This window comes from Phascolarctos cinereus, unplaced genomic scaffold (genome assembly GCF_003287225.1).
Source record: "Phascolarctos cinereus isolate Bilbo 61053 unplaced genomic scaffold, phaCin_HiC Scaffold_9;HRSCAF=440, whole genome shotgun sequence".
NCBI lineage: Eukaryota > Metazoa > Chordata > Mammalia > Diprotodontia > Phascolarctidae > Phascolarctos > Phascolarctos cinereus.
In genome coordinates, this window is record NW_027556402.1 from 106,765,320 (window position 1) to 106,792,569 (window position 27,250).

Consider the following 27,250-nt stretch of genomic DNA (forward strand, 5'->3'; position numbering starts at 1 on the left):
GCAATTCATCCGGTTTGAGGTGTCAAAGGGGCAGGTGGTGATTCAAGACTAGAACAAAGGAGAGAGGTTAGATAGAGCTGGAAGTCATCTATAGGGAGATGATAATTGAACCCATGAGAGCTGTTCAGAACACTAGGCAAGATAATAGACCGGGAGAAGAGAAGAAAACCCAAGATACAGCCAACACATTGTGCAATGTCTTATATCTAGTAGGCATTTAACAAATGTTTGTTGAATTAAAATTAAGTCGCATCTCTGCATCTCAGTAGAGCATCTGAATAGGGATCACCCATAACATTTTTTATCAACATACATTCAAACCCCCAGATCTGTTTCAGATATCTTGTTATCTAGCCATGCCTCTCTGATCTTACTTTTGGGAAGTTGATATTTTTAGACCTAAATACAGTTCTTTACATTTATTCTTATTAAATTTCATCTTCTTTGGTTTGGTCCATCATTCTAACTTGTTGAGATTTCTTTATTCCTGACTTTGTCATCCAAGATGTTATCTGTCCTTCCCAGCTTTTTAATAAGCGTGCCATCTATGCCTTTATCAAAGTAAATGATAAAAATGTTAAATTGTACAGATAAAAGCTCAGATTCTTGGAACACTTCACTAGAGACTCCCTTCCAAGTTTAAATCAAACAGTTAATCACTACTCTTTGGGTCCAGCCATTTATGTAGTTTTATTTATTTTTAAAATAGGGTGGGGCTCTTATGCCTTTTGCCTTCACAGCATAGTCAATTTAGGGAGACAACATGAATGTGTAAAAGAGGGACTTACCACTAACCAGCACTACTTCAGTTGATGTAGTCCCAGAAGGTATTTAAAGATGTTAATGAGGTATTAAGTAGACTGGAGAGGTATAGTGTATGCGTCCTTTATGAGTCTTTGAGTCAAGAAGGGAACAACCTATTGGTTTGGGAAACAAATTAACCATATCTCTGAGGATTGTAAATAGTTTAGTTCTGAATTAATTTCAGAGTTTTAAAGTTGAAGACATTGTAAGCCAGGAGCTGCTTGTGGAGGAACCCCTGGTGGGGACAGAGGATATTTTTCCCTTTTCTTCCAAACCATGTGGCAATTCCAGACCAATGAGAGACATTACATCCAATAGGGGGTAGAGAGAGACACACTGCAGATAGACAAGGATACAGAGAGACAGTCACTCAGGGATGAAATCAGCCTCAAGGAATGTGACATTTAGTAGTATAGAAGGGAGTGATATAGAGAGGGGCAGACCCTGGAAAGTTTGCTGAGTAACCTGCCCAGCTAACATCATAACCAAGGAGAGTTTCATAAGGACTCCATAAAAGGAGAAATTACTTCTAGGCACTGAAGTACCAGGACTTGTAAATTGCCTTTGCCATGCAAGTATTCTCCACATTATCTTACTGCCATTTTGCTTTTGAATTTGACCCCAGTTATTCCCACAGACACTGTGTTAATTTGTGGAAGAGTTCGCCTCAGAATTGTGGTGGGAATATTTTGTAATTACTGTTCTTACTATGCAATCATGGTAATTACCCTTGATGAAAGACAGTTGTGTCTACTGACTGATGGTGAAGAGGAAGCACACTGACGAGGGCTCATGAGTTATGTAGTTAAGAGTGGAGGCCCACAGGTTTGCTTCTATAAACTAAGACAGAAACTGCCCTTGGGGGATACAACCTGCAAGTTGGGAGAGTAGCCATATATACAACAATGTCAAAGTACCTCCCAGATAAAGGCACCAGCATCTGGGTGGACCAGGAAAATTTTAAGAATAAGGTATATTCTAGGTCTGGATCCCAGGCAGTGCAAAGTCACAGAGAGAGGTGCTGAGTAAGTGAACGAAAAAAGCGTTTAGTTAAGTGTTGCACTGTGTCCAGTGCTGGAGATTACAAATAACAAAAGCAAGATAGATCCTGCTCTGAAGGAACTCATACTTTAATTGGAGGAGACAACATATAAAAGAAAGTTTAGCTGTAGGCCAGATGGAAAGGCCCAGAAATCCTAAAGGTTCAGCAAAGGGGCAGATGTCAAGGTCCCCAAGGTCATTGTCCAGAGTCAGTCAGTAGGTCAGATAAAATGCTAGGGAGTCTGCAAGTATAAAGGTAGGACATATGGCCAGAAAGACTTTCCTTAAGAAGCAGTGGCAGTACAGAGAACATAAGACAAGAATATAAACTGCTTAGGAAAGAATTCTCTATTGGACAGGAACTGCTGGCAAAACGGGAAAGCAGATTGGCAGAAATTAGGTTTAGACCAATATTTTACACCACATGTGATGAGAAACTCAAGACAGTTATGTGAGTAGAATATAAAAGGTTACATAGTAAGAAGTACCTTTTATAGCTATGATTAAGGGGAAAATTATTAACCAAATAAAGGACAGCAGTAATCACAAAAGATAAAATTAGTTATTTCAATTATAATGCTGTCAGAATGAGAAAAGAAACTGAAGATGGGAAGAAATCTTTATGTGAAATAGCTATTAAGAGTCTGACATCCAAGTTGTACAGGAATTAACACAAATGCATAAAAATTAAGAGCAATTGCCCAGTAGAAAAACTGGTCAAAGGATGTAAACAATTCTCAAGAAAATTGCAAACTAATAAGAACTATATGAAAGATTTCCCCTGAATTACTATAATGAGAGAAATACAAATCAAAATAATTAGAATTGTTAGAGGGGTACCAGAAAGATAGGCATAGTAATGCACTGTTAACTTCACTGTCAACTAGTCCAACCATTCCAGAAAACAATTTAGAATATATTTCTTTTTTAAAATGACTAAAATATCCATACCCTTTGATCCAGAATCCTCATGTTAGCCATATGCCTCCAAGGAGGTCAAAGACAAAAAGAAAGGTCCTATATATGTCAGAATATTCATAACAGCACTTTTGTGTTAGCAAAGAGATGCCTATTGATTGGGATACTTAGATGTAATGGAATGTCACTGTGCCATAAGAAATTATGCATATACAGAATTCAGAGAAGCCCTGGAAGACTTGTGTGAACTGATACAAAGTGAGGTAAACAAATCCAAGAAAAGAATATACACCTTGACTACAACAGTGTGAAGGGAAAGAATGACAACCACAAAAACGTACCTGAATACTGTGTAATTATAGTGACAAATCAAGATTGGCCCAGGAAAAAAGAGTTGATAACATGCACCTCCTTCTTTTCCATGCTGCAGTGAGGATCTCTGTATGTGGAATTCTACATGTAACATCAGGCACAGTTGATGTGTTCAGCTTTGCCAAACTGCTTTTCCCCCTCTTTTCCATTTATTCTCTATTAGAAGTGATGACTACTCTGTGTGTGGGAGGGGAAGAATAAATTTGGAAATGAAGATGATGTCGAAACAAAAGATCAATAAAAATAAACCTTAAAGAAGAATCAGCTAGAAAAATAAACAAAAAGTTGTTGAACACAGTGTGGGAAATCCCACAATATCTATCAAAGATATAATGATTTCCTGTGTGTGAAGATAATATGAGATCACATTATCTTTACTGATGTTTTCTCCCATTTTTCAGGTTTCAAATGGTATATAGGGGGCAGCTAGGTGGCACAGTGAATAGAGCACCAGCTCTGGAGTCAGGAGGACCTGAGTTCAAATCTGGCCTCAAACACTTGACACTTACTAGCTGTGTGACCCTAGGCAAGTCACTTAACCCCACTGCCTAGCCAAAACAAAACAAAACAAATGGTATATAGAATCAGTGTTTTATCTTTAGCAACAAAATAATAGCTTTTGGTTGTCAGACATAGTGCAAGAAAGGTCAGTCAAGAAAACAGAGTTGAATGAAGCTGAGAGAATATTTTTGATTGTAATTGCTAGTTTCTGTTTAATGTCTCTGAGCAAGATGAGGAGTCTTTGCATTCTCGTGCAATAGCGATGCTAAAAGATGACCTCATCCTCAATCCCAGAGCCAGGCACTTAGCCTTCGGTGAATGCAGGAGGTCAGTTTTCAGTGTGAAACAAGCCAGAGTGTGAACTGACATTTTCAGGTGACAGTTATGGTTGTATTGCCTGTAATTAGCACCTCGTAACATGCAAACTTGTTTGTGCCTTTTTCAGGCTGTCGAAGCTCAAATCCGAAGTTTTGGACAAACCCCTTCCCAGCTGCTTATAGAGCCACATCCTCCCAGAAGTTCTGCCATGCAGGTGGTAAGTAGCACTTCACTTATTCCTCTGGACTTGTGCTGTCTTGATCCGGGCTTAAGTTCTTAAAGTAAAATTGCGCTGTGCTTGGAATGGTCTGTCATATTTGATCCAGGATACAAGAAACTTGGTGATTTGACTCTCTTGTCTGTCTTTTCTGCTGAGTATAGAGTTGTTAATTTGCTCATCCACAAACAGTTATTGCAAAGATTCAACTTGATAAAAGTTCATTTTCTATTGGTGTAATACTGTTTAATAAATTTATTTTGTTTTACTGTTCTGTATGTGCAGAACTGATAAGGCCATAATTACTACCTCTTAGTTTTGGTCCAAGTGCTTTAAATTACCAAATGAAGAAGTGACAGTTTCTTGTTTTTCTCTTTTCTACTTTTATTTGCTAATATGGTTGTTTTTCACATTCTCTCACCTTTTTTTAGTGGAAGAATTTGTAAATGCATTTTACTATGTGACACTATTGGTATTGCCATAAAAACTCTCAGGTTGCCATGAAACATAATTAAAAAATATTGTGAGTCTCAAAGGAATTGGATAAAAAATTCACTACACTTTTCTTCATTTATTTTTCCATATCCTTCTGACACTCAACTCTGGAGAAAGTTCTTCCATCTCGCATAATTCCTGTCCCACTCAGCTGTTCCTAGTCAAGAATATAATGAAACTCCAGATTAGGAATATTATGGAGAAGGGCACGTTATCCTATACCACATAGGTCAGTAATGGTGACCATAGTAACATGATTTGGTACCAAAAGAAACTACATTCATTTTATGGATGAGTCCTCAAAAGGTTAAGAGACAGAATGAAATAATGTGACCCATCTCCACTTCAGTAACTCATATATCTCTTCCTCATCACCTGCCAATATTTCATTTATTAAGTTCATACTGTGTGCCAGGCACTTTAAGGAAGAGATGCTAAAACAAAAAAGTGCTTGTTCTCAAAAGTTTATAGTGTGTTGGAGGAAAGCACATATGCACAAAAAAGTACAAAGTAGATACATAATAATTAATTATGACAAGTTCCTGGCAATGGCATGAAGATCAAAAGAGATGCGAGATTGGGATAGGCTCCCTGTAGCCAGCCACTGAGCTGGGCTTTGGAGGAAGTCAGGGATGCTAAGAGGCAAGGTTGAGGAAGAAGTATGTTCCATGCAAGGACTGCTTGTGCAGAGGTATGGGGATGGATGGGGACTGGATTATCGCTTGTTATGAAGGGACAGCAAATAGTCTTATCTGCTAAAACAGAGAGGGCTGTATCATAAACCTGGGGAGGTAAATTGGAGCCAGATTATAAAGGGCTTCGAATAATAGTGGAGTTTATATTTTACCTAGAAACCAGAGGATACCATTGGAACTTCTTGAACATGGGAGTGGTATGGTCAAATCTAGGCTTCAGGAATAGCAGTGGGCATTGGAGAATGGATGGATAGGGGAAGGTCTGGAGGTAGGGATACCAATTAAAAGGCTATTTCCTTCCCAGTTTATAGTCAGCCAAAATGTATATTCCCATGGCCTCTGATTCTCCTAGGGCCATCCTAGTATTCTCACCAAATCTTTGGCCTTATCACTATTGCCACTAGTTTTCCCACACTACTGTCTTGCCAGGGAGCAATCAATCAAGCAACAAGCATTTATTGTCTCTATTATTCACATGTACATACAATATACAAAAGCACACATACAATATACGGACTTCACAGCACATGCATATGCACACAAACATCAGTCAAGAGTATCATGAGAAGATGCAGAAGATGGCACTGGAGCTGCCTTTTGAAGGAAATGAGAAATTTTAGGAGGTATAGATGAGGAGGGAATACATTCCAGACATGGGGAATGGCCACTACAAAAGCATGGAGAAAGCAGAGGCAAGACAGAGAGAAAGAGAGAGAATTATAAATTTCAGAAATAGGAATAGTGTACAGTGAAACTGGAAAGATAGGTTGGAGTTAAGTTGTGAAGGGCTGAAAAAGCTAAAGAGCAGAAATTTATATTTTATTCTGGAAGCAGCGGGGAGCTGCTAAAATTTATTGAGTATGGGAGTGACATGTTCAAATGCTTGCTTAAGGAGAATATCTTTGGCAACTCTGTTGGATAAATTGGAGAGAGGAGAAACTTGAAGCAGAACTACCAGTTTGGAGGATGTTGCAATAATTAAGGGCAAGATGGTGTGTCCTTCATCTATGGCCACGAGGCTATGTGAGTATTGAGAGGGGGACAGATGTGAGAGATTTAGAAATAGAAGGACTTGTCAACTGATTGAATGTGTGGGGGTAAGGGAGAGTAAAGAGTAAAGGCTGCCTCAGAAGATGTGAATATTAATGGCTGTGAAAGAGATGATACTGTCAATAGGAATAGGGAAGTTTGAAAAAGGGTAGAATTTGTGGGGAAAGTAGTTCACATTTTAGAATGAGTAGGGTTTGAGATGCCAGGGGACATCTGGTTCAAAATATCCTTTAGGCGGTTGGCGATGTGGGACTGGAGCTCAGGAAATTGGACTAGTGTTGCAAATACAGATATGAGAGTCATGTACAGGAGATAATAATTAAATCAGTGGCAGCTGACAGGGTCACCTAGGGAAAGAATTTCTAGGGAAGTGAGAAGGCCCAGGACAGAACCTTGAAACATCCATAGTTAAGGTGCATGATATAGGTTGTAGTAAAGAATGTTATGATAAATTAATGACTTACTCTGAGGCAGCTAGGTGGCACAGTGAATAGAATACCAGGCCTGGTATCTGGAAAACCTGACTTCAAATCTAGCTTCAGACATTTATATCTGTGACCCTGAGGAAATCACATAAACCTTGTCTGCTTCAGTTTCCTCATCTGTAAATGGATATTATAATAATAGCACCAACTTTTCAGGATTATATGAGATTCCAATGAGATAATAATTGTATAGCACTCAGCACAATGCCTGGCATATAGTAAATGCTTTTAAAATGTTGGCTGTTGTCATATTCTAGTCATATCTCATGCTGTTAACCCCATGTTGTGGGGGTTTTGGGTGAGGGAACCTTAAAAGGCCTCCTTCCTGCAGAAGATGGCTTTTGAGCTGAGTCTTGAAGGGAAGTCAGGGATTTTTAGATGGAGAGTGTTCCAGGCATGGGTAATAGCGCAAAGATACAGAGGCTCGAGATGGAGCTTCATGTTTGAGGAATAGCAAGTAGGTTAGTATGGTTGAACTATTGACTTTGTGAGTTAATAAAATGTTTAAGACGACTGAAAAAATAGGGAGAGGCTAAGCCGGGAAGAGCTTAACAGCCAAACAGAGGGTATCTTCTTAATCCTAGGGAACCATTGAAGTTTACTGAGTAGGGAAGTAATACTTTGGGAAAGAGTCTCTTCCCTGGGGCAAAAATGTTATTAGTATGGTAGGATTTTTCCTCTTGTTTGTTCTTTATTAAATGATCATTCTCTCCTATCCACTGCCAGAATTTGAAAGGTAAAAACAACTTTACTAGGTGTCCAAGAAAAAGGGTTTCCACCCTCTAACTCCTGAATTGGATACCTGAGCTCCCTTTAAACATAATAATGTAATGATGTCTTAAGTTGTGGTGAGGATAGAAGTAGATTGAGGCAGAGCAGAACGTGATGGTCAAAAGAAACAATCTTAAATGACTTCACTGCATGAAAGTAAGTAAAATTCCTTATTCACCTTGAAGTTTTCCATTCTTCCATAGTCACTCCTTAGAATTCTAAGATCTAGATGAGACTTTAGAGATCAAGTAGTCCAATGTCCTTATTATACAGAGAAGGAAACTGAGGCCCAGATAGATTAAGTGCCTTGTCCAAAGTCACAGAGCTGCTATATATTCAAGGTAGAACTTGAGCTTTAATCCTTAGATTGCTAAGACAAAGTTTGTTCTATTATTCCACATTGCCCTGGAGAGACCTATCTCCATGGTGAGATGACAAGAGTTATCCCTGGAAATCTCATTCTGTCAGTTGTCCCACTAATCTATTTGTTTCCAGCTATTGCTACCAGTGCAGGGTATGCAGAAGGGATGTGAATAATGCTATTTGTGCTTTACATCTTGAGCATGGAGGGATATGCAAGACCACTTATTGTAGGGGCCACATCCAGGAGAGTGCATTGAGGGGTAAAGGGCAGCTCATGATAAAGGTCAAGAGGATAGTTCTAGAGTTCCCTTAGGAAATGACTTATTCCTACTGGGCAACCAAGAGTTGGCATACCAAAGAAACTCAGCAATGTAAACAATATGTTCTTTCAACTTTTAGGAGATTTAAGATTGTTTGTTTGTTTTAAGCACAAATATTGGAATTAGTTTAAAACATGACATTTTCTGGTGCAGTCCATCAAACTAGATAAACATGCATGAACTTCCTTCCAATGAGATGTTTTATTATTATTTATATTGTACTCCAATTTTCTCATTAGTAGCATATGCAAATATTTTGAAAGTACCTGACTTAAGGCAACTTACAGACCAGTTCATAGGTCATGTTGTTTACTGTTGATTGTTTATTTCAGGTTGATAGTGCAATTTCACAAAATTAAAACAATTTTGGAAAGCTTTTTTCCCATGACATTAAGAAATAAGAATTTCCATATTGGGAAGTAGAGTTTTAAAAAGCAGAAGTGTGTTTTCATTTTATTTACTAAAGTTCAAATTAGGGTCCTCTGCCTCTGCCGTGAATTTAGCAGAAATTAAAGTTGCTCCGTGCTGTGTTAAGTGCCTAAGCCATAATATACACCAGGTGTAGTAATTAGCAGCCACACGAAGGCTGCCTATTTGTCTGGGTCTACTGCTGTTGCTGTATCCCCCTGTGTTTTCACACCATCAGATAGTTGGATTTAATTGAGGCCACATCAGATGAGGCATTACTGACACCTTTAATTGAATGAGCATCCAGGGAGGATTAACTCATAATATTGATTGGCTTTTAGCCACTTGCTCAGAAGGGTGTCTGGGTAGCTTATTAGTTGCCTTTATTTACACCTTTATGCAAAGAGTGCAAATAGGAATTCTTAGTGCAATATGTTTTTCTAAGTACTCTTAATAACTTTTTTAAAAGGACTGATAATAAAAATGCAAATGCATTTAATTTTTTATTAGCAGTTCTGAATAAATATATATTAAATGTATGCATTTACACATTCACATATACCTGGTGTATTGAAATATGGCAGTAGAAAGGCAGCCAAGAGAACTTCATCAGACTATTTCCATTCTTAACAATTCTGATCAGATTTTTAAAAAGTAGATGTGGAAGGGGAGAGTGGCTGAAAATGTGCTGTGTAATTATACCACAGCCCACTACTGCCAAATAAAGCTTACTAGTTTATACAGTGTTTTATGCTGTGTCCTAGATTTTGACATACAAGTTGGAGGAATTTTCCACATCCTTAGCATATATTAAGATTTATATTGATAATAGCTAAGAGAATAGTCAGTGTTGAGTTATCAATTTCATTTACTATCAAGTGTTCAAAAGAGAGCTTAAAAAACCCAGGAACTCTGTTTTGTGATACTGGGAAGGGGGAGGGGAGGAGATGTCATTTAGGTGTTTCTCTTTACAATTAACTGCTACAAGAAGAAAATACATTTGCATTACAATAGGGTTGTATTTATGACTATGTACATTATATAAATATATTGTCTTTACTAGTGCATTTAATTATATTTTACTTTGAAACAGGTTTATAATTAAGTTTGTGTATTACACATATAAGTTATTTCTTTATTTGTAATGATATCTATATGCCATCTAAATGTACTGTATGTAAATATATATATATTTTTTTCTTTTCTCTATTCAGTTTGTCAAAATCTCCATGCCAACTCAACACAACTTTTGGTGGTCTCTGGGAATTTCCTTGACTTTTGCCTATTCTACCCTTTCTTCAGTGTACTACCTCAGTAGAGCCAAAAGATGGCTCTTTGGCAAATAACAGGCAATTGGAAACTATTTAATAAAAACTATGTAGTCTTTCTCTCTAGAATATGAACTGGAAAGCTTTCTAACATTTGGGTTTGTTTGTGTTGTTTTGTTTTTTTCTGGATGAAGTTTTCCCTACTTAAATCCAGTATTCCAAACAGAAAATTTCAAAGATCATAATATATTTCTAAAAATCAAATCAAATTCCTGTTTCCTCTAGCCTGTATGATGCTTTCACTTGCAGCTACTAGTGGTGCTTGCTTGTTTTAATCTATTCTTCCCCGTCTTTTCCTATACCCTCTCCCTTTTTCTTGTTCTCTCCTTGTCTCTTCTTTCCTATGTATTTGGTGTCTTGTCACGTCCACTCAACAGTATCTCCTCCTGCAGAGTCCATTGATGTTCACAGACCAAGCTCAGCAGGATGTTATCATGGTCCTAAAGTTCCCATCCAACTCCCCTGTCACTCATGTAGCAGCCAACACCCAACCTGGCTTGGCTACTCCTGCTGTGATCACAGTCACTGCTAACAGGCTATTTGCTGTGAACAAGTGGCACAACCTTCCTGGTGAGTAAAGAAATATCTTCTTGAGCTGGAGTAAATGTTGTAAGCCATGTTAAAGAATTACATCTACTTCAGATATTTCTTTTTCTTTCACAAAAGTTGAAGCTTTCAATTTGCAAACGTCAGTTGAACACACGGGCCTCCACTTGAAGAATTCTATCAAAGGTCTACGACACACTTGTTTAACCACAAACTGTTTCTTGGCATCTGTTTTCCCATAATATTCAGATAAATAGATAGATAGATAGATAGATAGATAGATAGATAGATAGATATGTGTGTGTGTATTACATATATATATATATGTAATACACACACATATACATATATACACACATATATACATTAATATGCTTATATATGTATAGAGACATGGAGTATATATGTCTACATACATATGCATGTATTATAAGTTAAAAATTTACATTTATTCAACAAGTATTTCTTGAGTGTGTGTTATGTGTACAGCAGTATATAAAATGCTGTGGAGTGAGGGACATACAAAATAAATATAAGACATAGTCCCTGACCTCAAGGAGGTTATAGTCTGCATGAGGCCAGAGTTAAAGATCCAAGAATCAGCTTTGATTTGAGTAAAACGAACTAAAACAAAACCCTTCCCTTTCTATGCTTGCACCCCAGCAAGTTTGCTCATAAGTATATGCCATTGTTAGAGGTGAGGAGAAGAATGGGTAGAGGAAGGCAAAGAAAGAATGTAATAAGGAGAGGGGAGGTGAAACTAGACTAGAGATTTTGAATGGATCAGCTTAAACGCTGGGAAAAAAACCCAAAATATGGGGTCAAGAATGTCATCTACAGAGTAACACGTTTTATGTTAATTACATTTAGCACTTGGGTAATACAGACATCTAGAATATTATATACTCAAAACGATTCTGTTCTGTTGTTAAATGTAGCATGGTCACTGTGACTTAAAGGGTACAACATTTTAATATTTATCCAGATAGTTTGTTTCTTTTATTTAAAGAATAGAGAGAAGAAAAAGCGAATTTAAAATTTCCTTGATACTGTTGGCCCTTTATTAAGCTTTTATTTTAGACAACAAGCTGTGCAGATGAGTTTGAATAGTCTCTTTAAATTGTGGAAACATCTGCAAAGCTTGGCAGTGTCATGCATAAAGCTCTTCTTGTTAGAGTAACTAAGATGATTGGAAAGATATAAAGTCTCTGGAACCACGGCTTTCCGTCAAACTAACTGCAAGAGCTATTAGAATTGAATAGAACTGAATTACATTAGAATGAAAACAAACAAATAGGGACCTAAGTATATACTCAATTAAAGGGCCCATCACTACAGATCCAGTGCTTTCCCATAATAAAAATCATCTTTTAACCAGCTATTTGAAAATAAAGCAAAAGTCATCTAAGTGACTTACTTGTGTTGTCCTGAATCATCTTTGACATCAAATCAGAGTTTAAGTAGCCATATAGTAAAAATATACCAACATGCTCATAAATCTGAGTCAGTCTATGGTTCTTTTCTTAATTAGGTGATAGAAGCTTAGCAGTTAGGCCTAAAAATTAAAACCAAGATTTATGTTTCATTAACTCTCCTAACCTGGTCTTTCTTTTCCTACCTGTAAAAATAGCAATAATGTTTACAAATATGACATATACTATCACTAGGCATAGAACTGAGTACATCAGAGCTTTTTCTAACTTTCAGGGCAGAGACCCTTCAACTCAGTTTTCCTAAAGCCTTAAGGTCATCAGAGATGAGCTCTTTGGGGGAGAGAGTGTATGGAGTTTAGATCTATTGGTAAAATCCTTGAATGCAAGTGATAGAAGAGACTGTCCACAGTAAAATTCCTCAGTAAAGCAGGAGTATGACTCTGTTGCTGGCTTTCTTACCTGCCCTGTGGGGAATTGTGAAAAACTGCAGTGGGAACCTAAGGTATGGCGAAGTAACAGCAACCAACTGAAGATGAAATAACAACAATAACTTACATTTATGATATAGCACCAAAGAGTTTATAAAAAGGTACTGAGAGAGAACAGGGCTGTAAGTTTCAAAATGGCTTAGAAAATTGTAAGCTTTAATGTGGGAAATTACATGATTTTATTAGGAAATATCAATTTAGTAAAAGTGGAACAGTATAAATTGAGGTAAGTAAATAGAGAGGGTGGGCCGCAGAGGCAGAAAGATCAAGGTAAACTCTTCTTGTAGCACATACTGGTTGTGCAGCCCTGGGCAAGGTGCTTCACTTCTGGACAACACTCAGATAACAATTTGGAGAGCAAGAATGACCTTTGTGGGTACAGGAAATTTCCCACAACGTATTTTCTGTGTTAAATGAAATTACAGGTCCAATTTAAAAAAAAAAATTGTTAAGGCAAGTACCTACTGTACTTCTATCCTGGCTTCATATAAGTTTTTCTTTCATAATTAATTGTATGCGTATATAAAAATGTATATTGTATTTTTGTTTATATTTTGCAATAGAATTTAATATATTTTCAGATATCTGTATTTCTGAGTTACCTATACTGCATCCAGAAAGTTCTGACAGATGCAAAAGGGCCATCTAAATAGTTATTCTCTGAGTCTGTAGATGCATACTTCCTAGAGTTTAGGGAAGAAGTTTTGAGAGTATATGTCTATCTAGTTTATATTTTATAGTGATACCATCAGTTTTCTTGGGATACCATCGGTCATAAGAAATCCCATGGCAAACTATGAATATATAATAACATTAGAGCAGGAAGTGACATGGTAGATTATTGTTCTGGAATTTTAAACTATAATTTTCACATTTTTATTGCCTGTACTTTTATTAATCAATCACACCATTCTAGTGAATTTATGCTTAACATTAGTCAAAAGTTAATAAGCATTTATTAAGCACCTACTATGGGCCAAGCACTCTGCTAAGTGCGGTATTCTAAGTATGAAAAGAGAAAGACAGTCCCTGCGCTCAAGGAGCTTACTACTCCTGGGGGAAGACAAAATACAAGAGGAGAAAGTCCCCAGAGAAAGTACCTGAAGCAGGGTGCGTGGTGATGTCAGTCAGAGAAGTCCAGATAGTAAAGTAGTGAAGCCAGGTGAGGCTTGAGCTGAGCTCTCTCCGGAAATAGAGATTTGGAGTTCATCTCTTCTCTTCTCTTCTCTTCTCTTCTCTTCTCTTCTCTTCTCTTCTCTTCTCTTCTCTTCTCTTCTCTTCTCTTCTTCTCTTCTCTTCTCTTCTCTTCTCTCTCTCTCTCTTCCCCTCCTCTCCCTCCCCCCCTTTCTCTCCCATCCTTTCCCTCTCCTTCTCCCTCATGCTCCCTCTCTCTCTCTCTCTCTCTCTCTCTCTCTCTCTCTCTCTCTCTCTCTCTCTCTCTCTCTCTCTCTCTCTCTCTCTCCCTCTCTCTCTCTCTCTCTCTCTCTCTCTCTCTCTCTCTCTCTCTCTCTCCCTCTCCTCCCCCCACATTAGACGGGCCTCACGGTAGTTATGAGGTCAGTATCTCAAGGTTGATCCAATAATGACCTTACTGGGGTTTCGAGAAGTCACAGAAGTCCCACAATCTCTCCCTCAAGAGTTTCAGGTAAAAAATGAAGAAATGTGACCTGATGCACTTATAGATATATTTAAATAGATCTTATCCTCTCTTTCGTCTTCACATAGTTATTGGGATATTACAATACAGAAGCTTTCAGTAACTCAGTAACTCTCCCTTCGAGAAACATATTGCTCACACCATAGACTTTTACTCTTTCCAAGTTTAGAGTATCTAACTATTGCTGTGGTGCACCCATAATTTCTCCAAGTAACTATGTCCGCTCCATTGAGCTTCTTCTTCTAGGTCATATCCTTCCTTTGAGTACAATCTTCAGGATCTATTTAAATTCCCTTTTGCTGTTACTAAAGCTCAGGCATTAACTATTTTATGCCTTCTTGTACTGACACCTTGGCTCTAGTATCTCTCACAAAGTCATAGTGGGTGATGGAGATTCTCAGGATCTGTAAGGATATATTCAGATAGTATTAGAATGAAGTTAAGATTACTAAACATTATAAGAAATGAGCAGGATGCTCTCAGAAAAATCTGGAAAGACTTACATGAGCTGATACAAAGTGAAATGTACTGTGTACAAAGTAATAGCAATATTGTAAGATAATCAGCTGTGAATGACTTAACTATTCTCAGCAATACAATGATCCGAGACAACTTTGAAGGACTTGTGATGAAAAATGCTATCCATCCCCAAAGAAAGAACTGATGGTGTCTGAATACAGATTGAAGCATACTTTTTTTAACCTTTTTCTTGACTTTTTTTTAATCTATGTTTTTCTTTCACAACATGACTAATATGGAAATGTTTTGCATGACTACACATGTGTAACTTTTATTGAATTGTTTGCCTTATCCATGGGGGGGGCAGAGGATCAAGAGGAAGGAAGGGAAATAATTTGGAACTCAAAGTTTTAAAAACTAATATTAAAATTGTTTCTACATGTAACTGGGAAAAATAAAATACTAAACAAATTTTCAAAAAAGAAAAAGAAAGATTACTAAATATCTGTGAAGATTTTGTCACCACTGTCCATTCCTGTGCTGGTCACATAGTGCTTCATAACTAGAAATTTCATACTGCCTAAACTCTGATGGTGGTATTCAAGGACTCACAAAAGGAAAAAGGAATGGGGGATGGTATCTGAATGGAAAGAAGTTACTTACAGAAATCATGGGTGCATAGCAGTAACTAGTAGGTATTTTACCTTGATAAAAATTCAGATACAAAGCTGCATTGGGAGCAGGGAGGTTTGCACACTGGAGAGTTCTCCACACCAACGAAACCACAGTTCCAACCAAACAAGCAAAAATGTAATGATACAACTTCAGAGACCATCTTCATTTTCTACTTGTGGTAAATGAGGCCCAAAGAAGGGAAAGGGACTTGCAGAATGTTATGTAGGTTGTTACTTACTAAACTGAGTCCAGAACCCAGATTTCCATCTGCTCACTTCCTGTCTGTGCTTCTTTCTACCACTATTTATAGGGAAAGGCTGTGTATATCAAGCTCTTTTAAATTACAGCGCTAATAGTATGCCTGTATCATGAAAAATCATCTTAAGAAGAGAACAGATTGCCTATAGTATATATTGATTCTGTTTACTCTTCTGCTTCTGGGTATTTTTAAATTGAAGCAAAAATAGCAAAAATGTTAATAAAATTTTAAAACACATATATACACTGATTCGATCGTTAGGAATGTAACTCAGCCAAATGCATTTAGCAAAAACATTTACCTGCAAAATGGTTTTCTTTATTTTTTATTCAGACTTTCGATCGATTGATTTTTAGTGATGGATGAAACATTAAATGTTCTCTGACTTGGAGCTTTCCCTTTCTCCATCATAAGTTGACATTTTTGCGGGTCCTTTGTGCTACAGCATTCAAAGATGCCTTTTTAGGAAATAACAAAAAAATAGTATTTACTCCAGTCAGCAGATGGCTGTCACATTTTGTTTTCAGTGCTCTTTACCACTTAATTTTGTTTTGTTGCAGCATCGGAGGTTGCCAGTCAAGCATCTGCTATAGCTTATGGCCCAGGACTAGAGCCATTGGTGATGGCACCCGTTCAGAACAGCACTAATCTAAAATAAATGTTTAATAAACTGCCCATGAAAGCACCTGGATTTTTTTCTTTAAATTTGACAAAACTGTAAGAGATTTGGAGAGTTAGAAACCAATTGTACCTGAGATTTGACTTAAGTATTTTTACATAGTTTAAAATATGAAAAGTAATGCAGTTTTTTTTAATCTTTTGTGAATTCCAGCTCATCAAGGTGCTGTACAGGACCAGCCATACCAGCTGCCAGTGGAAATCGATCCTCTCATAGGTCTGTCACTTCCTTCTCTCTTTGCGATTCATTAAGCTCTGTATGGTGGCCCTGAAGTGTAGATTACGGTTGTTTTTCACTTGCTGGTTGCTGGGAATGGAATTTTCCTGATAAACCATTTGCATGCAAATTGGAATGCAATGAGCTGTGGCTATGCTGGTATTTCATCAACTCCCCCTCGTTGGTTTGCCTAATTTGAACAGGCCTAGGACGCGTGTCACTGAAAATTAATATGGATGCTGTAATAATGTGTGATTGAGAATGCGCATGAAGTACTGTCAGGATAATATTGGATCTTTTCATCACTCAGACTTGTTGATGAGCAGGAGCGAGGCACGTTATGATGAATCGGTGCACCGGTAATGTGATGGAGCTCCTTTGCTGGGGAAATTTTCATAATAACAGTGGGGTTCTTAGCAGCACTGTGTGGTGAAAAATAAAACCGTAGTGCCAGCGCTTCATCATTAAAGGAGATCAATCCTTTCTTCATAGACCCGCCGTACAGGCTGAGGGGATTAATGTGCATTCGCAGAGCAGTTTCAAAGTTGAAATATGTTGCCCTACCAATAGCAATGTTAAGATATTAGTATTCATTTTCCTCAGGCCCAGCAGCCCAGTAGATCACCATTGGAGGTTAAATGTGAAGGAAGGGAGAGAGAAAGAAAGAAAAAGGAAGGAAGGAAGGAAGGAAGGAAGGAAGGAAGGAAGGAAGGAAGGAAGGAAGGAAGGAAGGAAGGAAGGAAGGAAGGAAGGAAGGAAGGAAGGAAGGAAGAATTAGAGAGGAAGAGAGAGGAAGAAGGAGAGGAGAGGAGATGTCCACAAAGAGACCTCCTTTGAGATGAAATGTGGATCTGTTGTACATACAGCGTTGAAAAACATATTTGCTCTTGTGCCTTTCATGCTTGGTTGCTTTATATGTCCATATTAGCATTTTACACCTTTAAATGTTGCATGGTCAGAGATCAAATGTGGTTTGGCTGAAACTAGCAATGTTACATCTTGGCTTTGGAGACTATGACGAGGTAGGGAATGTGTACATATAAATAGTTGGAATCTCTTTCCCTACCTACATCCATTCAATAATAGTTTTAGAAATAGAAAAACTTGTATTTTCTCCCAAATTATGGGAGAATATTATTAGTACTAGCATTTGGATTCTTCTTCAGTTTCTCATTTCCCTAGCTCATGTTGTTTTAAATTAGGATGTCACATTACAGCCCGCAATTCTGAATTGGGTGATTTTTTTAAAAAATCGGAGTTGTTCTGTAGATGGCCACTCATCTTTTTCCTACCTCAAAACCTTTATTTATTGCAGCATAGGGCTAAAGTGCTGCCATTTATAAATGGATTATTATGATAGACTAGAAGGAGTCTAAGGTCAGAGCCAACTAATTTATTAATTTTCCAAAGTTCAAGCACATATCATAGAAGTACTCTGTCTGCATAAAAACACATATAATTCCTGTAGAGCCATTGACTTCTTTGTCTAAATCCTGAAATACCATGTTAAATACTTCTCTAAAATTCTGAGTCATTATAGGGTATGTTTTTTTTTAGTTAGGGAAACAGAAGAACCCATTTTCTGAGTCATTTTAAATTTCTTTCTACCCTAGATAAATGTAGTATTGTATAGTAGTAGATATATTAAATCTAATTAGCTTGGACTTCTTTAATTCTAAATTTTTGATATTTTGTGTACAATACAAATAATTTCAATTTAATTAAACTTAAAACCTGAATCTAATAGATAATTATTCTGTATTATCTAAGGTAGGCCTATTATGAATTTTAAATTTTTGTTATTTTACTTGCTAGTCCCATAAAAATTTTAGTTTATCATGGGAATTTTAAGGTTTTTATTTAAAATATTGTAGAATATGTGTATGTAAATTTGTACTGCTATAATCTTACCCATGACCCTTATTTTGAATTATTTAGTTGATTACAGTGAGTTAAGTTACATATAGTTGTATACAGAAGTATTTGAAATAATGGATGTCATGATGTTAAATTCCATATCTGCTCCAAGTGGACATTGTATTGGTGAAAGTTCATTTGAATGTTTGAGAACCTTGAAGCAATATTACATTTTCGTCACTTGGCCAGAGTTCATACATACACATGCTTATGACTGGAGCTTTCATAGTCTTCCAAAAGAAGGAGACCTGCCCACTTGAAAGTTTGTGTAATTATTAGAGCAAAGATAACAGGTACAGATTTGTACAAACATTGAATAAGCCTTATTTGGAATGCTAATTCTATAATAAGTCGAAAACACTACATATTTTGTTTCTGTTTCTTGGTCTAATGGAATTGAACAGATTTGTATGGGACTACTGCACAGAAAATGTATCTGACTTCCTCTTCCTTCAAAAAACATCATTGCCTTTCCCAGGCTTCAAAGTTATGATTGCAGGTTTTTTCTCTTCTTAGCACTTTAGTCCCTGAGGGGAGGAAGGAGAAGATCTTACCCCACAAAAATTCTTACATTTGTAACTACTTCTGACCAACTTGCCAGCAGACTCAGATGCTCCTGAAAGGCATCAGAAGCCTCCATCATTCAGTAATAGTTATGAAATACCCTTCAGTGCTTGAAGTTGTGATAGATGTTCGCAAAATCTTTATTTGAAAATACCTTCTTTTCTCAACATACTTTGCCCTTTACCTTCTCTCCCCCACTAAAAACAAAAAATTACAAATCCCCAAAATCCTACATGAAACTACTGCTTTTAGTGAACTGTCTTTAGATTTACTTTTCCTGATTAGAATTTTGCCTGTGAATTTTTCACCTAAACCATTTTAATGCTGAAGATGTAGAATAGCTTGTCTTTGCTGTTACTTCCTGAGTTATCTCCACACCTGTGCTACAGTCATCAAGAGTGAATACATTGTGTTTTCGGAAAACTGAAGACCACAAAAAGAATCTTAGTTGGAAAGGATTTTATATTACCTTTTCATCTTATTTTGTTTCAACCTCAGTTTTTTCCTTCAAAAAAAAATGATCCTATTTGAATGGGGAAATCAGTGTTGAAACATCCTTTAGGACCCTGGAAACAGTTTTCTACATACGTAACCTTATAATATCAAGAAGGGCTTATTGAGTATAATTTCCTTTTCTGATAATAGCACTCCTGGTAGTCTATTTTCAGAGGATTATTACCCTTCCCATGTGTCTCAACGTCATTCTGTCTGCCCTTGTGCCTTCAGATAAACCCCAATCCACACATTCTGTAGCAGCTTGGAAACACCGTGTGCTAGTCACTCTGTCTTGTTTTATTGCTTAAATAAGGTTCAGGAAAACAGCAATACTCTCTGCTTCAACTTTTTCAATTACATGTATCTTTAATAAATAGTCATTCTCCTCTTTCTTTACATGATGGTGCTTCTGTAAACAGGGAACTGGGATTGCACATCTAGTCAAATTAAAGACCCGTTAGAGCTAAAGTAGTACAAGATGCTGCGATATTTCACAGCATATGTGACATTTAAATTCTAATATCTTTTCCTTGTGACAAAATGTTAAAGGTAATAGTCTGTCACAACATGACTCCATTCTCATGACAATAATTGTAATGAGATTGTCAGGAATACAAACTGATCTGTGATGCAGTCTTGTGATTGTAATCTGGTTTAGACTTACCCAAGAGCTATAATGCATGTTCTGTGGATTGTACACTATTTTAAAATTGTAACATGTTATTGTTTCTTTCCCCTAGGCAAAGATATTTTTGCTAGGATGTTGAATTTGGCTACTCACATTCTTGCAACAAATATGTGAATTTGGTGGGGGGAGGGGCATTGCCTTGAATGAAAGAACAGGTATTCTTGTGTTTGAATTTATTACCTGTTCACACACCCCAAGAATTGTTTGCTTAAAGTGTAGCATTTCTTTGACTGTGTATACTTAGTTATTTCTTTTTCATCTTCCACAGCTAGCAATACAGGAACGCACAGGAGGCAAATCACTGACCTTTTAGACCAGAGTATTCAGGTCCATTCCCAGTGCTTTGTCATCACTTCTGACAACCGCTATATTCTTGTCTGTGGTTTCTGGGACAAGAGTTTCCGGGTCTATTCTACAGACACAGGTAAATGTCATTTCCTTCTCCCCTCAACTCTATTTATACAAGTAAACACTGAAATGCTGAGAACGTTTCTTCATATTCTTGCTTTGAACAAGAATGGCCTATTTGTGATTTGTAAAAAATATCAAATAAGAAAGAAAAAAGCATACTTTTACTTTTTACCCTATCCAAAGTATGATCATCATAGGCCATTGTGAATTAACCCTTAGTATTCTTTTTCTATTCAAAGATTTTTTAGCCAAAATTTATTTGCAGCATAGTTGATCGTTTTTTGATGTAGTTGTATGTAAATAGCATGTGCTTGTGTATATGTACGAGTTTATTGAGAGTACATAACATATCTAGTGTTTACCCTCTTTTGTGTTATTTTATATAGGAGGTTTTTTGCCTCCTACAAACTCTCATTAAGCATACCTCTTGGGAGTTGATTTTTCTTCTCCTTTACCCAGTTCTTCATAGAATCCTGCTAAAAACTACACCATCATGAAGAAAAGTAGCTGACTCCTACTTTTATGCATGACAGGAGCTCTTGTTAAGATTGCATAAAAGTACCAGGCCTTTATATTCATTTGCATGCATCTGCCTAAGGGACTCACCATGCTCAACTATATTACCCCACGAGAACTAATATAATGAATTTTTGTAGAGCTTTGCATGTTAGGGAAAAGAGTTTCTTCCAGGTTGAAGAACAACATACTGAGGAACTTATGGAGTCTAGTTAAATTCCAGTCTGATGTATTTTAAAGGCCTCCAGAAAATAATATAAGATTTAAAAGATTTCTAATAAAAAGAATAGTATGATAGGTGGACCATTAAAATAAATAATTAAAAAGAATAAATATTATGTGCTTTCCATTTTTAGATTAATGAAACATTATGAGTGCCACAGTTCCCTCCAATTCTGCGATTCTGTGAAATATGTAATAGACATACACAACTCAAGTGACATTATAAGCTAATAAAATCTTGGAATGTTTTAGGAAAATAGTGCTGTGTTTAATTGAAATTTTAGTTACCTAGAAGTTTCACAGACTTTTTGTTACTTTGTTGACAATCCTTCTAAAATATATTTTCCTACCTTACTAAATAATTTATTAAGAATTTAATTTACTCTTTATTATTCAGATCTTTAGCTTCCTCAGGATCATCATTCTTAATCTCAATTAAGAAATAAGAATAGAAGATTGAATTAATTGTGTACTAATCCTTAGGCATACCCTTAAAGTAGTTTTTTGAGGGGTTTTGTGCTTTTATTTTCAATACTGAATTGTTCATATTAGCCTTTTTTTCTTAATCATTTTCTAATAAGGACAATGCTGGGGGCAAACCTGACTCTTTCAAGGTTTATTAGTTTCTACATAATTGAAGTTTTACTAGAAGTTGCACCCATTAGCTTCCTAAGAAATACTATACAAGTGACCACTCTTTCACAAAATATTCCCATTATAATATAATTCATTTCCTCTGATTTAGCCATTCACATTTTTAGTCCTCCCTTTCTTAGGGCAGTGGTTATCACTCTGATAAAATATGACCTTGCATTTAATGCACCTGTTACATCTTCTTACGAACTCTGCTCTTGAGATTATTTTGTTATGATGCTTGGGAGATAGTATTACTATTAGTAGGTATTATGTTACTGTTTTTAAAAAAATAAAGAGGTTAGGAATATGTAGGGATAAACAGCCAAAGAAGCTAAAGGGGGAGCCTCAAAGTGTTTGCGAAGTTGTCATTATGTGATTAAATTGTTCTTCAGATATAAATGGTTCTAAAGTGAATTTAATTGCTTTTTGAAGTTTAAAGTTAGAATTATAATAAATCCCAAAATAACAAAGGTAAGGATTATTAAGTCCCAAGTTTTCTTCATGTAATCATTTCCCTACGTAGTCAGAATTTTAAAGACTTTGATTAGTTTTGTTGGAAAGACACCCCATTTTAGAATTCTAAACCCATTGTATGTCTCTAGTACACAGAGTGTCCCAAAAAGTCTCAGTGTGGTTTTAAGCTATTAAAACTAAAAAATGATTAAAAATGATTACACGAATAGCTTAAAACTACACTGAGACTTTTGGGACACTATGGGACATTATGCCATGTACTCTCTACCCTTACCTAAAAGCTCTAAGTCTTTATCTGTGTGGAGTTTTTAATCTATACAGATGTGTTATTTTAATGTATTCATTAACAGTTGCTTATTTTTAAAATTCATTTGGATGGAACTGATCTTGCCCCAAAGGATGAAAAAATAAAATATTTATCTCTGCCAGAAAAGTCTATGAAGAAATAAATAAAAAACTTTTTATGGTTTCTTTTTGGTTTCTTAATATCCTGTGGACAAAACAAAATCTAGTGTAGGTTTCACTATAAGTAATATCTTTGTGTTTTGTTTCTTTCCTTTTTTTTTATGAAAGCAAGAATATTATTATTGAATATTTTCCCCAGGCTTGGCAGAGGAGCAAGGGGAAAAGATTATGTGATCACTAATGTGTAATGGCAAAGCTATCACAAGTGTTGAATTCAATTATATTTTAGCACATTTAAAAAAAAAACTCTTCCCTTATTAGATTTCAGGATTTTAAAAACAGTTTTTGATGACAGAAAATTCTTTTAATGTAAATCATGTTTTCTGGGCACAACTAATACAGGAGAGGTGACAATAAAACCTTCCCCCAGCAATAGGAATTGTTTTCAGGCAGCCTTTTAGATTCAGTAATTCAGGGTCCTGAGCTTGATTTTTTTTTATTTGTACTACAGCTGTCAAATAAAACATTAACTAGAAAATATGTTCTGTCAAAAAAGGGATATCCTAGTGGTTGTGGTAATATTTGATATTAGTTTGTCGAGAGGTGGGCTAGCATTAAATGAAACAAAAAAAAGGTTGAGGAACTCATGAGATTATCAGAAAATAATTTATGAAAGAGAGCATCAGGTATTGATATGCTAAGATTTATTTAGGAGGAGTTAACCTCAGCCACATCACTATAACAAAATAAGCTCGAGAGGAAGGCCATTAGAGGCAGAAAAGGGAAATGCAGAGTATATTTGGGCCTAAAGTGTAAAATAACTCTGTCTAATAATGAGATTAATTTGTTTAAATAACTAAGCCATCTTGAAATTTTTCACAACTTGAGAAAATCCTAATAACTATACAATCATAAGAAATTTTATATTTATTTTAACAAACTTCTCCACTCATGAGTATAAATTGTTCTAATGGTGAAACTAAAAAACAGTTTGCAATGTCACAGTGTATCTGACTTTGATACAAAAGGATGATTTTTCTTAGTCTGATAGTGCAATAACTTTGTGTTTCCCTTTTATTGTCCTCTGCCACTGTAGGATAAAGTTCATGCCCAAATAACAATGTCCATTTCAGCAAGTTAAATAGGCCCTGTTTTCAGCTTTGGGCACTTGTATTTGCCATACCCTTTACATTTTGAGTACAGAGCTAGTAGTTACTTCCATACTTGTACTTTGGTATAAAACAATAAGAGGTTGATTAACTGCCAAATGTCACCTCCTCCAAGAAAATTTCCTTTTCTAACTACCTATCTTCAGTCGATTCTGTGCTCCACATGCTTTTATAGCAGAGGGGAAGGCCAAAGCCCTTGCACTGCTGAAGAGCAAATGAACTGGAGGAGCAGCAAGCGTAGACCTTACAGGCCATTGTGTTCACTTCCTTCAATTTACAAATGAGAAAACTGAGGTGCAGAGTGGTTAAGTGACTTGCCCAAGGTTACACAGCTGGTAGGTTTCTGAGGTGGATTTTGGACCCAGGTATTCATGTCTCCAAGTACAAAATTATTTCAGTTCTATTTGTACTAACAGAAATATGCTACAATATAGTGACATTTATCACACCTCATAAGTACAATTTTTTATGTACATTCTCTTTCATGGCTACATTTTTTGCTTTGTAGTTGTGATTTGTGTATTTTGTTTTACCAGTTCAAAGCTGGGAAGGGTAGGAACCATGTCTGTCTTCCTGTTGCACCTTTCGAGAACTTTAAATAGTGTTAGCCTCAAGGATCAGAAATATTCTAAAAAGTTAAAGAAAAGCCTTTTTTAATGAAAGAAAACCCATTTTCAACACTTGTTCTCCCTGCTTTTATTCTCATTTGAATCAGAATTGAAATAAAATCTGCAATTGGAATTTGCTTATCTTTAAAACAAAAAATAATAGTATCAATTTAGAGGCTGTTATAATTCAGAAACCCTGAAAAATTCAGTTTTTGATCTTGTATGGATATTTAAAAGCCTTCAGTGTAAACACTTTTTTCCTTAAATTACAGTATAAAAAACATATAATTAATGTGGTAATTTGAAATTAAAGCAGATATGATTTAAAAACTTGGGTGCAAGATTGTCAATCATGAGTTAAATATTTTCATTGTAGGAGTATTAGCCAACTAAACAAAGTAATACTTAGTCATTTCCCCCCTATATTTCCTTTATTTCTGAACTTGATTTCTAAAACTATATCCTTCCTCTTGGGTTTAAATAAAATTTAGGACATCAAAATACATCAAAAGCAATCACACTTTCTTACTAATGCTTATTGGCAGCTTGTCTACACATATGCAGCAGGTATGAGTCCTTGCTTTTCATGAAGTCCGGATTTCCCTGGTGATCAGCTGCAGTTTTTATCAGCTCTGCGCGTGTATTAGTGATATTTTGTAAGCGTGAAGGCTTTCTCCCTGTGCCCTTGAACAACATTTCTGGGACCCTGCTGAAAATTTTATTTAAATAGAAACCCATGGGGTGTTAATGCATTAAAACACTCTGTGGAACATTTATTTATTTATTTAGTGGATTTTAGAAGTAAGGTAGTCTAGTGGGAAAATGGTAGCTAGTGAGATTTAAACGTGGAATGGAGGGGCTGCTGTAGTGATTTAATTTTCTACAAAATTTCCACAATTATGCGCCAGCATGTCTGGGTAAATGAGGGCCAGTATTTGTGTTTGTATATATGTGTGTACATGTATGCGTGTGTGTGTATGTATATATACACATTTTCATATAAATGTTATATATTTTAACATATTCTATGTATGTGTATATCCTAAACACACACATATAGTCTCCCTGTGTTCTGCAGTTTTATTGAGATTTTCCCTCTTTCCACCTAACTCCTCCTTGCTCTCCCTCTGCAAATTTACCTTTGAATAAACAGCTATAAGTTTGTTTTTCATCACTACCTCTATGGAATGAATTTCAGCCATATAAGTTATTTAAAAAGCAACAATAGAAATGACCCAACTAGTCTAGAAATCTATAAAATATTCCCATATGACCTGTTGCATTTAAATGTATCTATTATCTGCAAAAGTACAAATAGAATGCAGTGAAGTAAACCCTTATTAATCACAACTAAGGAGAGAGGCCAGGCTAAATGAGTGAAGTCAGAATTACAGAATATTTCTTAAGACAGACAATTTTGTGACTTTGTAAGACATAGAGAAATAACCCAACAAAACCTGATTCTAAAAAGAAGTCTTCCTAACCTCGCTTGAGTGAATATATAGAAATAAAATTTAATTAGTAGCAGCCATTTGTAGCCAACAATCAATCTCTTGTATTTCAGGAAAATTGATACAAGTGGTATTTGGACATTGGGATGTCGTCACTTGCCTTGCCCGATCTGAGTCATACATTGGAGGAAACTGTTACATTCTCTCAGGGTCTCGAGATGCAACACTCCTTCTCTGGTATTGGAATGGGAAAAACAATGGAATTGGAGATAACCCAGGCAGTAAGTACAACTTATTTTACCAGAAAACTTTTTACAAGTGGCTGGTAATAAAATTTTTACTGTAGATACCTTTTTCTTTCTTGTGATGAGGTAATTAAATTAACAAGTAATTTTAATTTCTCAAGCTTAAAATAAAGAAGGTCCAGGTGGTCTTGTTAAGATTGTGTGACCTCTGTGACTAAAACATGAGCTTAAAATCACATTTTGGGGTTCCATGTTTCTCTCAAGGTCTGAAAAGTTTAGTCCCAACTGAAAATAGCATTCCACCAAGGCAAATATAAATGTGTCATCAATTGACAATTACCCAGAATCAAAAGAGATGCCACAAATTATTTTGTCTGCCACCTATTTATTTTTAAAGAACAAATAAAAATTGTAATTTTGGAGAAATAAGCCAGGTTATTGCACAATCTGTGTAATAATGCGCTTTCATTTATATATTAAAAAATAGAACTGGTTGTAAAAGGCCAATCTGGAATATTTCTCACTGACTTTTAGTTTTACAGATGGGAAATGAAAATGTTTAGCAACAGCCTTAAAATTCTTTATGAAACTACACTGAAGCAGTAAAACACAAAACGTGCAACCGTTTAAAAGTGTAATTCACAGAAGGCAAAAAAGGAAGTAGCTACCATTAAAACCAATCACACACAGCTGGGGAAAAGAAATGGCTTTTAAAAAAACACATTAAGTAGTAGGAAAAAAACAATTAAAGGGACCACCTGAAAAATGAGAATTTAATTAAAATGATTATGACAACATTGAAGAGTTACTGCAGGAATAGCATTAGATTTTTATTTCACAAGGTAGAGCATTTTAACTGCTCTTAAATATTTACAGTTTCCTAATTTAAAGCAAGTTGCAATTTATTTTGTTAGGGTAAGCACATGTTTCCAGGCTATTTTTACCCAAGTA

The 27,250-nt window shown here is 36.0% G+C and overlaps 1 protein-coding gene across 4 annotated transcripts in view; it reads left to right on the forward strand.

The window, feature by feature from the left end:
- The window catches only part of LRBA (LPS responsive beige-like anchor protein), a 760,465-nt gene that overhangs the window by 699,240 nt on the left and 33,975 nt on the right, over nucleotides 1-27,250 (forward strand). For 3 of the 4 annotated variants that reach the window (XM_020994027.2, XM_078148462.1, XM_020994030.2), the window contains 5 exons: nucleotides 4,082-4,171; nucleotides 10,464-10,656; nucleotides 16,436-16,498; nucleotides 20,431-20,586; nucleotides 26,168-26,335. In XM_020994027.2, the coding sequence (XP_020849686.1) occupies nucleotides 4,082-4,171; nucleotides 10,464-10,656; nucleotides 16,436-16,498; nucleotides 20,431-20,586; nucleotides 26,168-26,335 (670 nt within the window). The remainder of the gene's footprint in view (nucleotides 1-4,081; nucleotides 4,172-10,463; nucleotides 10,657-16,435; nucleotides 16,499-20,430; nucleotides 20,587-26,167; nucleotides 26,336-27,250) is intronic. The other variant, XM_020994028.2, reaches the window with a different exon arrangement.